The 14,586-nt window shown below is 40.8% G+C and overlaps 1 protein-coding gene across 4 annotated transcripts in view; it reads right to left on the minus strand.

Annotated features, from left to right (window-relative positions):
- The window catches only part of vcla (vinculin a), a 35,498-nt gene that overhangs the window by 12,073 nt on the left and 8,839 nt on the right, over positions 1-14,586 (minus strand). For 2 of the 4 annotated variants that reach the window (XM_027017593.3, XM_027017595.3), the window contains exons 2-8: positions 12,336-12,406; positions 7,218-7,368; positions 5,738-5,846; positions 5,410-5,532; positions 4,910-5,070; positions 707-797; positions 309-456 (exon numbers count right to left, since the gene is read on the minus strand). In XM_027017593.3, the coding sequence (XP_026873394.3) occupies positions 309-456; positions 707-797; positions 4,910-5,070; positions 5,410-5,532; positions 5,738-5,846; positions 7,218-7,368; positions 12,336-12,406 (854 nt within the window). Of the gene's footprint in view, positions 1-308; positions 457-706; positions 801-4,909; positions 5,071-5,409; positions 5,533-5,737; positions 5,847-7,217; positions 7,369-12,335; positions 12,407-14,586 lie in introns of all 4 variants that reach the window. The other 2 variants (XM_027017592.3, XM_027017594.3) reach the window with 1 other exon arrangement.

Consider the following 14,586-nt stretch of genomic DNA (forward strand, 5'->3'; position numbering starts at 1 on the left):
AATAACACAAACTATGCCTAAAGCTTTTCTGATATAAATCCAAAGACAGAATGTTTGTACACTGCATCAAAACTAATAAGAAATCTTGGCATGGACAAACAGCATGCTGTGTTTATTAATATGCAGGCCACAGTGTATTAATCAACTTGTGTATACATATATGTATAAATGTAATAAGTATATAATCTCCCTTATAGGAGTATTGTACTTTAAATGCCTCATACTGCTTGAAAACGCATGCAATCAATCTTTCTCAGAAGATTCAAGTGGAAATGTGGTGCTCCTCTGAGCATGTCAAGGGGCCGTACCTAGCACGCGTGTCTGACACCTGATCTGTCATCTGGCCCAAGGTCTTGACTGTTCCCAGGATCTCCCTCCTCTCCTTGCCCGCGCACAATTCTCCCACTTTGCCAGCCTCATCCAGGATGTGACGCAGAGCATGCTCACCTGCAGCCCCTGCAGAAGCACAGCCACACATGCATGCAGGGCCCGCCACATACTGGTCTCCAAGGTAGGCACTTACGGGATATTTTTATCAGCGGTATTAGATTTTATTTATTGACTAGGTTTATTCATAGTTGAAATACCAAGAAATATTTAAATTCAGATCATTATATTGAATGAATAGGTTAATGCCTGTAATTCTAAACTTCAGTGGGTCCATGCTCTAGCAGACAGCCTTTTTTGTACTGCAGTGCTTGGATACCTGGTAGACCATTAGGGTCTTTGAGCCAGGATTTAGCCTGATGCATCTTTAACTCAATCAGTGCCAGTGCTCTCTTCATGGCTTCTGTATCCTTCAGAGAGAGAGGGATGGAGAGAGAGAGGGAGAGAGATGGAAAAGAGCAGGAAAGAGAAAGGCACAGAGACAAATAGAACATAAAACTAAACATCTCAAGGCTAATTAATCAGCACAGATCAACTGCAGCCATACTGCAGTTTTATGGTTGTCATTATTAAAAAGCAGTTTGTGTGTGTAATGTTTCATTTAGAGAATGCTGATGGGGAGGGGAATTGCAGTACAAGGTGACCTTCCCAAACATTAGGATAGAGCACGCACTCACTCACTCTCTCCCTCTCTCTCTCTCTCTCTCTCTCTCTCTCTCTCTCTCTCTCTCTCTCATGCACACACACACACACACACACACACACACACACACACACACACACACACACACACACACACACACACACACACCTGGAGGGAGCCACATAATCACCACTTCCCTGAACAGTCAGATCCACTGGCACACATGAGGATGTGTAATGTTTTTACCAGAAAACAGAAGATGTCAAATTCATTTTGTCAGACATGCAGAGTTAGAAACAGCAAGGCATGAGGCAGCAGCAAGAACTGCTGTAGGCCAGTTATTCACTTTGTACATATTACTAGCACCTTTTGCTGTCTGATACTTTAAGAAATAACTGTAAAAGCCCCATATCCAGCTCACTTCTCTGCAACTCCTCCCTAAGATCTGCCCCTGCTTACTGCCCTACAGCCTTCCAGGATTTGCCCCTGCTTATTGTGTTGCCACTCCTCGACAGCCAACTTTCTGCAAGGGTCAGTACACATGACAAAAAAATGGATAAAGCAAAAAGGTGTGATGGACCAAGTCTTGCCAAACAGATGAGCCTCCATTCAGCAAGAATGAATTAGATCCACCCCCTCTAATCTCCTGTGCCTTCTGTGCCTATATCCCGTAACAGCTGCATTCAAACCCACATGAGAGGTGAGATAAATTTTTTTTGTAAACTAATGAGTCATTTCCCATTTTGTCTTCCTTATTAGTTGGAGTCACTTTGGAGCTTGGTTACACTCAGGACACACTCAGCACAGTCTAATATGATGCCTTAAGGTAGCATCTGATTTGTGAATCAATGTGGTTCATCAACACACAGCCCCCAGCATACACTGTCCCCAGCACACACACCGTCCACAGCACACACCATCCACAGTACACACCGTACCCAGCACACACCGTCCACAGTACACACTGTCACCAACACACACCATCTTCAGCATACACAGGCCCCAGTACACACCACACCCAGTACACACTGTCCCCAACAGACACCGTCCCTAGCACACACTGTCCCCAACAGACACCGTCCCTAGCACACACTGTCCCCAACAGACACCGTCCCTAGCACACACTGTCCCCAACAGACACCGTCCCTAGCACACACTGTCCCCAACAGACACCGTCCCTAGCACACACTGTCCCCAGCACACATCGTCCCCAGCACACATCGTCCCCAGCACACACCGGCCCCAGCACACATCGTCCCCAGCACACATCGTCCCCAGCACACACAGTACAAACCACCCCCAGGGCGCACAGTTTCACTTAATACTTCAACCAGATATGCTGATAATGCAGTTGGGGAAGTGAGCTGTAAGTTCCATTCCACCCACTCACCCATATGCAAACACACATACAAACAAAGACACACACACAGGGGTTAGACAGAAAGAGAGCTGAAGCCTGTGTAGTTTAGAAGAGGGTACATTATTCATGTTTTATGATGTGATCAGACGGCCCTTTGACCATCCACTCGCTGAATATGCAGTGAATCTCTGCTATTGGATGATGACACATATCTATGTCCTCAAATTACAATCAATGATTTCTGAGCAGTGAGCATCAAACATCATTGAGGTGGGTCTTCATGCTGGGGCCAAAACTAACATTCACTAATGCAGAAAGCACAATCACCAGTGAAGAAAGCAAACATGCTGATAAACCACTTGACATTTTCTCCTCCTCCACCTGAGCTTCCAGTCAGGATATATATCACTTGGTAGCAGAAGTAGCAATGCTTTTGTTCACTTTAGACATACAGTATTTCAGTGTATATAATATTATATGCATTAAAACAGTGCACTGAAATTGTTTACATGTAACCTAGTTAAGTTTCCTAATAGAGGCTAGGGCTATGGTCAGATCCCTCCTGATAGAGCCTAGGGGTAGGATCAGTATGGTGTGCAGAGCGTAGGGCTTAAGGTTTTGGAAATGTAATAGAAATATTCTTACACAAAGATGAAGGCCTTGTTTTCAAATTTGCTGTTAAAAGTGCAATATGGCATATTCGATATTCGAGTGTATGTGATCAGAAGGCTTTTAATAAGCAATTGTGGACATTTACTGCCCTTTTCTCCATATCCATCTTTGTGTCTGTGGGTGTATGTATCTATATGGTGTGTGTGTGTGTGTGTGTGTGTAAATGTGATTGTGTGCAACAGTGTGTTTGTGTACCCTACAGAAAACTATTAATCCAGCTTTCATGCTGCCAATCACAAGCTACAAGTCTATGAGTTTCAATTAAAAAATTTATTTAATGAATAACTAAAGGAATAATTTAACTGGAAGACCACATATGAAAATAATACCACTAAAAGAATAAAAAAACAATGCTAGAATTATTAACACCAGAAGGCAAAAGCCTGTGTTTTATATTCAGTGGAGGTAGGCACTACATAACACTTACAATGTACTGAATGAAATCTTCTATTAATCCATACATTCCTATTAAATGGGAGAACCTACAGAAAGAGCTGCTGTGTTGGGTAAGAACTAGCAGAATGGTAGCTTGATCAGGAAAAGCGGCATTCATTTGGGTTAAGCTCCACAGACAGAATGAGGATAGACAAACGGAAGACAGAAGCTTACAGACACAGAAAGCAAGGGCCATATAGCTCTCCAGTTAGACAGAAATATGATGTCTTTAAGAGTGAAAACATGTTAAGAAGAGAGACATGATAGTAGTGGGAATCAGACAGAAATAGTGAAAGGGGAAACATTCAAAAAAGCAAGGCATTTGAAGCACAGAGATGGATAGATGAGTCCTGTTCATCATTTCCTCCTCTGGGCCACACATTGATGCACTGCTTTTCTGAACTACAGAACGCTATCCTTGACAGACACCAACATACACTATGTTAACTCTGTTTCACAAATGCTACAACCCACATAATGAATGCAATAAGGACAACTACATGTCCTATATTACACACATACTGCAGACACACCACACACACACACACACACACACACACACACTATGCTACAGCATGAAAGACTCATCCGTCACATGCCAGAGAATTATGCAGTGGGAAAGAGGAAGCCTTACCTTCTATAGGGAGGAAAAGAATGAAAGAGTACAGAAAAGAAAGAGAACAAAAAGAAAGAAATCCTGTTTTTAAAACAGTTACATCAGGGTGAACAGAAAATCAAAGGTGACAGAACAAATGAACATGTGCTTCAGAAAAATTTGCAAATTAGCACAGTAGGCAGGAGAAAATACTAAGTACACATGTAAAAGAGTATGAAAAGGACTCAGGCACAGAAAGGAGTGAAACAATCTTTATATTCACTTTCTAATTTTGCATTCTTCTATCAGATGACTGTAAGTAATTTCCGAGCATTTCCCCAAATGCAGTAATAACCCGATTTTTTATGACTTGGCAATGACTCCTAAGTGATGCTTCGCGAGGACTTTTTGTCGCAGCTATTTATCATAACGTTCCAGCATCATAAGTCTGTGTACAGAGTGGGAAATAGGCCTGATAATTACATTTGTTAGACACTCTGCAGGTACCATGCAGTGTACCATGTTGTCCCTAAACAGGTCAGCTTTCCTGCCTAAACACACTGTTGTATCTACAGTGGGCTTGAAGAAAGCCTACGTCAGATGAAAGGGTAGTAGGAAATATTGTTAATACCACTGGTAATATCAAAGAGAGAGATGGTAGTGTTTTGGCTAAGTGGGCTGTATAAAGGGGGCATGCAGCATTTTTGTTAGGGAGTACACTCGTACTGTACCGTGGAACTACTGGAACAAACTTTCTTTTCCTACACTAATTTTGTGTGCCTGTATAATGACAACACATTTGGATTGAATTAGATACTTTGTTGGCCCAGGCGTCTTCGTCCCATGAGGTGAGCTGCAGCACTCTGATGATCTCATTGATCTCAGCACTCATCTTCTCAAAGGTGTAATTCCTGTTCTTCAGAGCCTCTTCCACCCCTTGGCTCTTGAAACACTTAGTGGTCACATAGATCTTTACAGCTGAAGAAAGAAGAACAGTTTTTCATCACTAAAGCATGTTCACACAGTACAGGCTTTGACATATTCCACTCCTCTTTTACAATGTCTGTAAAATGGCGCTCTGCTCAGGTCATGTTGCATAGAACACGCATGCAGGCCCTCGATGCTTTTAGCAGGCCAGCCTTCAGACTGGTTTGCCTATGCTGGACGAAACAGCAGCCAGCAAGAGGCCGGGTGTGGGGGTGTGGGGGTGTGGGGGCGCTCTCTAGCCATCAGCAGCTAAATCACTGCAATTATCACGGTTGCCGTACCAACTGCTACAGCAGTTGGCGAGTAACTGCCGCCAGCTCAGCCGCTCACCTGATATGAGAACGGGCAGCAGCTCCTTCACTGTGTTCATGGAGGTGACCAGCATCACGCGGTGCTCCTGGTGCGTCAGCTCCTGCTGTCGCTCGTCAATCATCTTCGCCATCTTTGTCATTCCTGAACGAGAGCGACGGGGGGGCCTCCGTGAGCGAGCAGGCAGGCAAAAGTGTGTCTGAGCCTGGGCTCATTTTCAGGCTCTAAAGCCGAACTCGGAAACCACAGTAATAGACTTTTACAATACAATCGTCACATCTAGTTTCAATCTTCACTTTCCAAAGGCAGTGCAATCAAAAGAGTGACTGGTGTTGAATCTGGGAAGCACCTGGTCCTAAGTTTTTAGTGTATGTGATCAAGTCCTCCATGGTTTCCACAACCTCTGCTACAGTCAGGTACTCCAGGATACCTTTACACACGCGGATGATTTTACGCACCTGAAAGAGAAAACGGACGTGACACATTTAAAATGGAAAGGCATGCTCCGACATCTGGAAAAAAAACTATTATACTCATACTATGCTCATCTCAAGCCACATCAGAAATATTTGGTGTGATGTTTGGTCTCATACTTTTAGAATTATTATTAAAATATTATAATACTCATTTTTTTACTTCACTCAATACTGATTATAATACTTCATTTTCGACTTTCTATTGATATGCTACACATATTTTAGGTTCATTTATGAACAAAAGGGTAGGGAGAATGGTAGTTTGCCACTGAACAATGTGCACATCCTTCCATAACAAAGACATTTTAAAAATGTTTGCATAGGCTGTTGGATTTTGTCTAAAACAAAAAAGTTGCAGTTTGCCTTGAGTACAATTCTGATAAAGGTCAAAAGAGCTATGTAGTATATTGCTAATTTGGACATTACTAATATATTAGTGATAGAAAAATTATATTGTATATTACAATATAATTACACTAACATTATAGAATTACAATATAATTACAATGATTACAATATAATTATATTGTAAAATAATATAACTGCAATATAATTAATTATATTGTATATTATTCTATAGTGTATATAATTGTATATTGCATATTACTAATTTGGACAAACTCTCCCGACATCTCACTGAAGAGAATGTACTAAAATAACTGCTAGTGAATTTGAGCTTGTTTCATTTCCTCTTCTTTTGGGACGTAAATATCTGAGTTATAATGGGTTTAGATCAGGGTTGCAGAGTTTGGGACAGTATCATGTCTCGTGATAATGAGTCTTGTGACCTGCTGACGCCATGCTGCTTCTTCTTAAGTAACTCGGCCTGATGAAAGACACAGTGTGTCCTGAGCATGCGCGTGAGATCATGTGCTTAGGCTGAATTCTATTACACTGGCACAGAATGCAGTGAGGATTAGGACACCACAGAGTCCAGCGAAACAAGGGCACACACCTCCCGACATTTAGCTCCTGTGTTTGAGAAGTCAAAGAAACTTTATTATGTCAAGCCAACAGCCAAAAGTAAAGGCAGTATTGGAGATTCTAAATAATTAAAGGAGCTAAAGGAAAGGCTGTATTATGATTAAAAAGCGTAAATAGTTTAAACTGACAGTAAAAAGGTGCCTGTTTGAATTGCTGAGGAATATTTGGCACCATACCACCTGTCTTAGTTCCTGAGCAGAGTCTTCAGATTCTTCAGGGCAGTTGTGTTGTGCTGCACAAAAGTGTGCAGCATTACCATAGTATTACCATGTGCTAACTTCAGCAGGTGTTTGAACAGAGGAGCCAATCAAAAGTAAAACATTACTTCAGATTTTTGCTTTCAAATTGTAAATCTCAATGGCTGCATACCTCTGCCTCATCAAAGGTGAGCAGCAGGTCTGATGTGCCTGACAGGATGCCACGGGAGCCATCGATGAGGTAATCCCGGGCGGGGACTGAGTATGGGTCGGCCTTCAGCATCCGTGCTGCCTCCACCAGCTTTCCACAAGCATTCTCCACCCTGAGAGAGAGTCCATTGTAATTCCAGGGAAATTCACTGGACTCAAAATCAATAATGGATACATATAGGGTCATATGCTGTTTATTGCTTTGCTTTTGTACTTCAACATATTGGATTTGATATGAAATACTAAATATGAAGTCAACACACCACGCCACATTATGGAGCACTATGGATGAAATAAGGAAGGTGTGAAAAAAACAGGCTCATGATCCAAACTATAGCACATGACCTCTGAAATGTGGTTAGATATGGGCACTGACGGTTGCCAGTGGAACTGCTGTCAAGTACTAAACATAAATAAACAAAATGTTAATTTGTTAATGTGAAATGTGTTCATGTAAATTTGTAAATGTTAATGATGGTTCCATAAAAGTGCCATATAAAATTATCACTATATATTGCTCAATCAGCGTATATTTTAATAGTTTCATATTAAAGTTCCACATTTTAACTAGTCATTTGCATGTTCACAAACATTTCAAATCCAGTGTGTTGGAATACAAAAGCTAAAACATTAAAAAAGAAATGCCATTAGCCATGGACTTACTGACTCCACTGTACTGGAAATACTGACTGGCCTCTACTCTTAAACATAACTAAAAATATACTTACAATACCATTTCAAAAAATATATTTTGTTATAAACGATGTGAAATCCCCCTGCACTGTCTAATATTATATCATTTTGTCCAAGCTCTACAACGACACAAGTGCACCTCCTTCCCCACAGCTGATTGCCTAAACAGCAGCTAGGCAACTGGGCCTATCAATCACTGCTCAAAATGAGACAGTACAAATCTGGAAAATGCTTCCACATTTTTTTTTTAATATGTCAGTTGGCTAAATGGGTGTATTTAAAAAGTCAACAATTGTTCACCCATTCATATTAAATAATTCACAGAAAATATGAAACACTATAAATCTCTCACACCTCCTCAGTGTTACCAGTGCAGTATTCTCTTGTGTGGGTGCCAATGTATTAATAGACGTAGCAGAATGTTTCAGTCCCTTCTCTCACCCACAGAAAGGGCAGGGGTGGAACGATGACATATGTGTGCGTATGAGAAAACCGCTCTTTACTGTAGTGTGTGAGGTGGAGGTCCACATTTACTCAGGCACCTCCCTATGAGAGTCACAGATCAGTGGCCGTCATGCAGCCTAAATATAGTGAAGTTCAGATTCCCTGTCACCAACCAACAAGTGTGCTGACTGAGGTCCTCTGGGCCAACTTAGGTTTATGGTGCCAAATGTGTCAGCCCAGGCATTTACGAATCCCAGAGGGTCTTGTGCTGCATTTAAGAGAAACCCTATACCCAGCCATTTTATACTGGCTCCAGACACACATGAGAGAAATGACAACCACATTTCTTCATCAGGATCTTGAACCACATGGCCACATAGGATTCCTTCCATTTTTCCCCCCTCATTTTAGGGCCATTCAGGTGAGCTTTTGTTTATTTTTGACATTTGACATTTTGACATTTTAGTCATGGCTGCAGTTCCTTACTTCAACTAAGGTTATCAGGAATGTCAACTTCATTCAAAAATCATTACACACCTGCAGGTTTATAAATAGTTGAGACAGGATAACTAAATAATAGCCATCCATATCAGTGAAGAGGGAGGGAGCAAGGTAAATGAATGAGCAGGGAAACACTATAACAAGTATAACACAGAGACTAGAGCATACATGTAGGACTGCATTATATGGACAAAATATGCTCAATTTCAATTGTATTGCTACATATAGCATCTTCAGCACACTGGTGACCCCTTGGTGTGACTTGGTTAATAAAGCATGATTGATATGCAGTAGTTTGTCCAAAATTATTTAGGTCTGTTGGATCATATGAATGCTATAATTCATATATTTATAGCATCAGGGTGCTTACAGCACATATAGTAAAGAAATGGTCAAACAATCGCCTTTCTACAATATAATCATAATGATTAACAAACCATATACTGTGCAGTCATAAAGTGCCCCAGACAGCCATCAGCAGTGGATAACATGACAGGGGTTCAGAGCTGAACTAGCTATGACTAAGCATGACTCATCAGCCTTTTCCAGTATCACTGTACTTTGCTCCAACAGTATAATGTTTGAGGATTTATTCATATTAATAAAGCTCTTTCAAAATAAGAAATATCTGTAATATATAGCTTGAATAAAAACAAAATCAAGATGTTGGTATGATTAAAAAAAAACAAAAAACTTTTAGAAAGAATTATGGCATGACTCTGGAATGGATGCAAAAAAATATGAAGCACTAGATCTAAATATTTTATAGACAGCTTAGTCTAGCCCATAGCACAGGATTTAGTGAAGAAAAAAAAGTGTTAACCCTTCCATAGATGTTTTTTACAACAGGTAAAAACTCTGAAAATGTATATATGGACTACTATTAATTTTTGAAGAGGTCAGTGACAAAAGAATAATATTTAATTGCCTAGTGGTTGTGTGGTGTTTTTTTTTTATATATCTAAGAACAATGTGTTTTTAACATCTGAGAACAGTAGTGCATGATGGGTTTATACATATGCCAAGTGTGCTAAGGTAAAATATCAACAATCATGCAAGTGCTTTAATAGAATGGCTACAATATCTATAATAGTTCTAATAGTTCTAATATTTAGTATGCCGGGGGTGGTGGGGCGCAGCGGCGGTGGACGACACTAACCACAGCCATATAAGGACGATAACCGACAACGAGAATAAAAACGAGAGGGATTTATTTGGGTAGGAATCAGGGAAGGAAACAAAACACAGGTGGGATGAATGGAATAAAATGGCAGGGAAACAAAGGAAACTTGAACAGGGTCATGGCAGCATGAGAGGGAAGGAAGGAAAACACAGCGCACATGGAAAGAACAGAATGAAAACAATCAAAGAACCACATGACAGACCGCACCACATGTAGAGTGACACAGACGGGGGGGGGGGGCACTGTCACTGTCACCAGACAATGTGATCAGTCCAATTTTGTACACTATTACACCTGACTGAAAGGGGCAATACCTATAGTGAACCACGTTTGTTTAGACTTGCACGGCCATCTATCAGAATCCATTCTGCTAGTTGTGCTTTCAAATCAGTAAAGTAATAAAGGAGGTATGTGTAGCCATAAGTACCATTTAAAAGTGTTTAATGTTTTAATACAGCCAAAATTTACTACTGGATATATTGGTAATGGATTTTTAGAACATGAAAAAAAAACAATGACTATTGCTGTGAAGAATTTTAGATAGATAGATAGATAGATAGATAGATAGATAGATAGATAGATAGATAGATAGATAGATAGATAGATAGATAGATAGATAGATAGATAGATAGATAGATAGATAGATAGATAGTAATGAAGTACACAGAGTTGAGGTCATCAGTTGTGTAAACAAAATGCTTAAATTTTAAAAAGAGAGGAAAGAGGAAACAGTTCAGACACACCTCAAGAGAAAACAAATGTAAGAACGTGAAATAGAATCATAGACTCATACAAAAATACACATAAGACAACACTGAACAAACTCTACACCAAACTAGTGGTATTCACTCTACTGCTCTGAGCTCTACCTGCTGCCCCATGGCCCAAAATGGGAGAAAGTCCAAGTCCTGCTTCCACAGGGCTGTTCTTCCTACCCGTGGTACCATACGAGTGCATGACTCAGCCATCCCTGCCAGGGTGTATGGGGGAGAAGGCCCTCTGACTCCTACATAAGTTTCACTTGGGGAATGGTCATAAACGTGTAGAAAAGGTGATTCAGTGAAATGCTGGAATTATTAGCTGTTGTCTCCCAGGCTGCAATCAGAGGGCGTCTGAAGTTGCTTTGCACACCACTCTAGCTTGGTTTATCTTATTTTTCTGTCAGACATTGCTTTCTATCTATTAATAAATATGTCCTCTACTGCCCCTGATATACAAGAAGTCCCTCAAAGTTCATATCTCAGTCCCCTCTACCACATCATATACATTTCTCTAGGTTACATAATTCACTGGTATTGTCCTAATTTACATTGTCATGCAGCTGATACACAGATTTAATGTCAGCACTAGGTCCATTGCAGCTTTGCCTCTGACATTATACACGTTCTGATAACATGGCTAGACGCTACCTTTCTTAAATTAAGTCCAGATAAAACTGAGATCTGTCCTGCTCATACCAAAAACCCTCCTTACCGGTGTGCTTGAACTGTACGTTGACATGGATGGCATCACTGTTACATCCTCATCTAGATTTTCAAACCTCTGTGTCATTTTTAAATCCTTCATTTCCTTTGAAAGCAATATAATTCACTAAGCAATATTGCATTCATTCAGCTCTGTAATACTTCCCTGTAATACCCTCTTAATTGGTGTGTCTAGATAAAGCCTTAATAAATTTCAGCTTACTCAAAAGTCCTCACATACACTAAGGATTTGGCACATATTATACCCCTTCTCCGTCAGTGACACTGGCTGTCCGTATCATACGAACCACTACTCTTTGCGATAAAAGCAAACTGTCTGAACTCCTACGCTCAAACCCTGGGTCGCATAATAAATTCCTCTGGTACTGGTCCTCTGGTGGTTCCTACATCTAAACCAACCACTATGGGAGACAGATCGTCCAGCACCCTGACCCCCATAATTTGAAACTCCAGCACTCAAAATGTGCCTAACTATTCTCAGTCCTGTTTCAAATGTCTGCAATACATTTGCAATACAATTCTGCTCCTAGTTCATGCTTTCCTCCTGCATGTGTGTTTGTGTTCTTGTTGTACTACTACCCACTGTAAAATAACCTTGAGTGTGAGAAAGGCGCTAAATAAATTACATAATAATAAAAAGGTGAGAAAAATGCATAACCAGGCACTTGGAGCATAATTCTGCCACTGCCATGTGTACACCTGCGTGTGTGGGTTTGGGGGAGGGGGAGGCATGTCCTAATGTAGGTTCTCAGGAGGCAGGAAGTGCAGGGCATACTTAATGAAGGCCGGAGGCATGTCCCTCTTCATCATCTGGTCTTCTGTGGTTTGTACTGTCTCCTTCCCCACCTGAATAGACAGGAAAACAGTCTTGGTCACAATGAAAAACAAAAACTTTCTCTCTTCAAATGTACTCTCTTGAAAGCCAAAGTGCATACACATCACAATATAAGAGTTGCTTGAATATATTTTCGGATTTATTCACTTCTAATACAATTGCTTCTGAAGTGCTTAAACAAGCCTAAACGTATTTTCAGTCACTTGGTGTGGTTTGTATATGGATCTTTTCAGGGAACTGTTTTGACCAGCAGACTTCTGTCTGTTTTTATGAAGTCTTTCAGGTGAAGGCTGCAGTAGTAAAGGCAGTGTGGAGCCTGCATGTGGGAGGGCTTTAGTCCTTGTGTAGACTCAGATGCTTGTTAATGGGGTTCGTTTGAGTGGCTGTGCACAATGAGGCTCTGTGTGTCTTGGATGGGCCTAGGACCTGTCCCACTACTGCTGCCTGTTTGGCTGATGGCCCATGGCGGTCTATCATCAAAGCAGACTGACAACCCTGTTGGCTCATCATCACTGATTTACTAAATTGATTTTAAAACACTGTTTTATTAAATACCTCCAGGACACAGCCAGGCACATGAAGGCAGAAATAAAACCTGTTTGATTAATTGATAGATAAGTTAATAGAATATTAATATTAGCCAACTTTTATCCATATATACCATAAAATATATATTGTTTCTCTGCATTTTGTCTTATGTTTAATCATTTGCACTGCTTACAAACTCAAAATCAAATTGTGCTGCAGATGAGAGTAGACTGACAACAGAACAGGAAGGATGTCTGCTGTTTATGAACACATGGCCCTTCACTCATCTGTTCTTTTGCCATATGTAAAGTTCCAAAAGGGAAGTGCTTTATGCCTCTTTAACTGCTTTACAACTTGACAAGCTCCAGAGGGGACCTCAGCAAGTCACAGAGTAGAAGTAGCAATATAAAAGAAAAGACACACGTTTAGAGCCTAGTACCACAAGTTGATGGTGATTGCATTTGCATGCACTACAGCTACACTTGAGATATTTAGCTCCAGAAACAGTAAAGCGCAATTGCAAATAATATGTAATTTATTAGGATTTTATGTGATAAACGAACACAAAGTAGCCAGTAATTGTGAAGTGAAAAGAAAATGATACAGGGTTTTCAAATTTTTTAATAAATAAACATCTGGAAAGTGAGCATGCATTTGCATTCAGCCCCCTGTACTCTTGATACCCCTAAATAACATCCAGTGTGACCAATTGCCTTCAAAGGTCACCAAATTAGCAAATAGAGTCCACATGTGTGTAATTTATTCTCAGTATAACTACAGCTGTTTTGTGAAGCCCTCACAGGTTTGTTAGAGAACATTAGTGATCAAACAGCATCATGAAAACTAAGGAACATACCAGACAGGTCAGGGATAAAGTTGTGGAGAAATGTAAAGCAGGGTTAGGCTATAAAAAGATTTCCCAAGCTATGAGTATCTCACGGAGCACTGTTCAATCCATCATCCAAAAATGGAAGGAGTATGGTACAACCGCAAACCTACCAAGACATGGTCGTCCACCTAAACTGACAGCCCAGGCAAGGAGAGCACTACTTGGAGAAGCAGCCAAGAGGCCCAAGGTCACTCTGGAGGAGCTGCAGAGATCCACAGGTGGGACAATCTGTCCTCAGGACAACTATTAGCCGTGTACTCCACAAATCTGGCCTTTATGGAAGAGTACCAAGAAGAAAGCCATTTTTAAAAGCAAGCCATAAGAAGTCTCGCTTTCAGTTCGCCACAAGCCATGTAGGGGACACAGCAAACATGTGGAAGAAGGTGCTCTGGTCAGATGAGACCAAAGTTGAACTTTTTGGCCTAAATGCAAAACGCTATGTGTGGCGAAAAACTAACACTGAACATCACCCTGAACACACCACGCCCATCTTTAAACATGGTGGTGGCAGCATCATGCTGTGGAGATGTTTTTCTTCAGCAGGGACAGGGAAGCTCAGAGTTGATGGAAAGATGGATGGAGCTAAATACAGGGCAATCCTGGAGGAAAACCTGTTAGAGGCTGCAAAAGACCTGAGACTGGGGCGGAGGTTCACCTTCCAGCAGGACAACGACCCTAAACATACAGCCAGAGCTACAATGAAATGGTTTAGATCAAAGCACATTCATGTGTTAGAATAGCCCAGTCAAAGTCCAGACCTAAATCCCATTGAGA

Source organism: Electrophorus electricus, chromosome 12, assembly GCF_041902795.1.
Source record: "Electrophorus electricus isolate QZ-2024a chromosome 12, ASM4190279v1, whole genome shotgun sequence".
In the NCBI taxonomy this organism is placed as follows: domain Eukaryota; kingdom Metazoa; phylum Chordata; class Actinopteri; order Gymnotiformes; family Gymnotidae; genus Electrophorus; species Electrophorus electricus.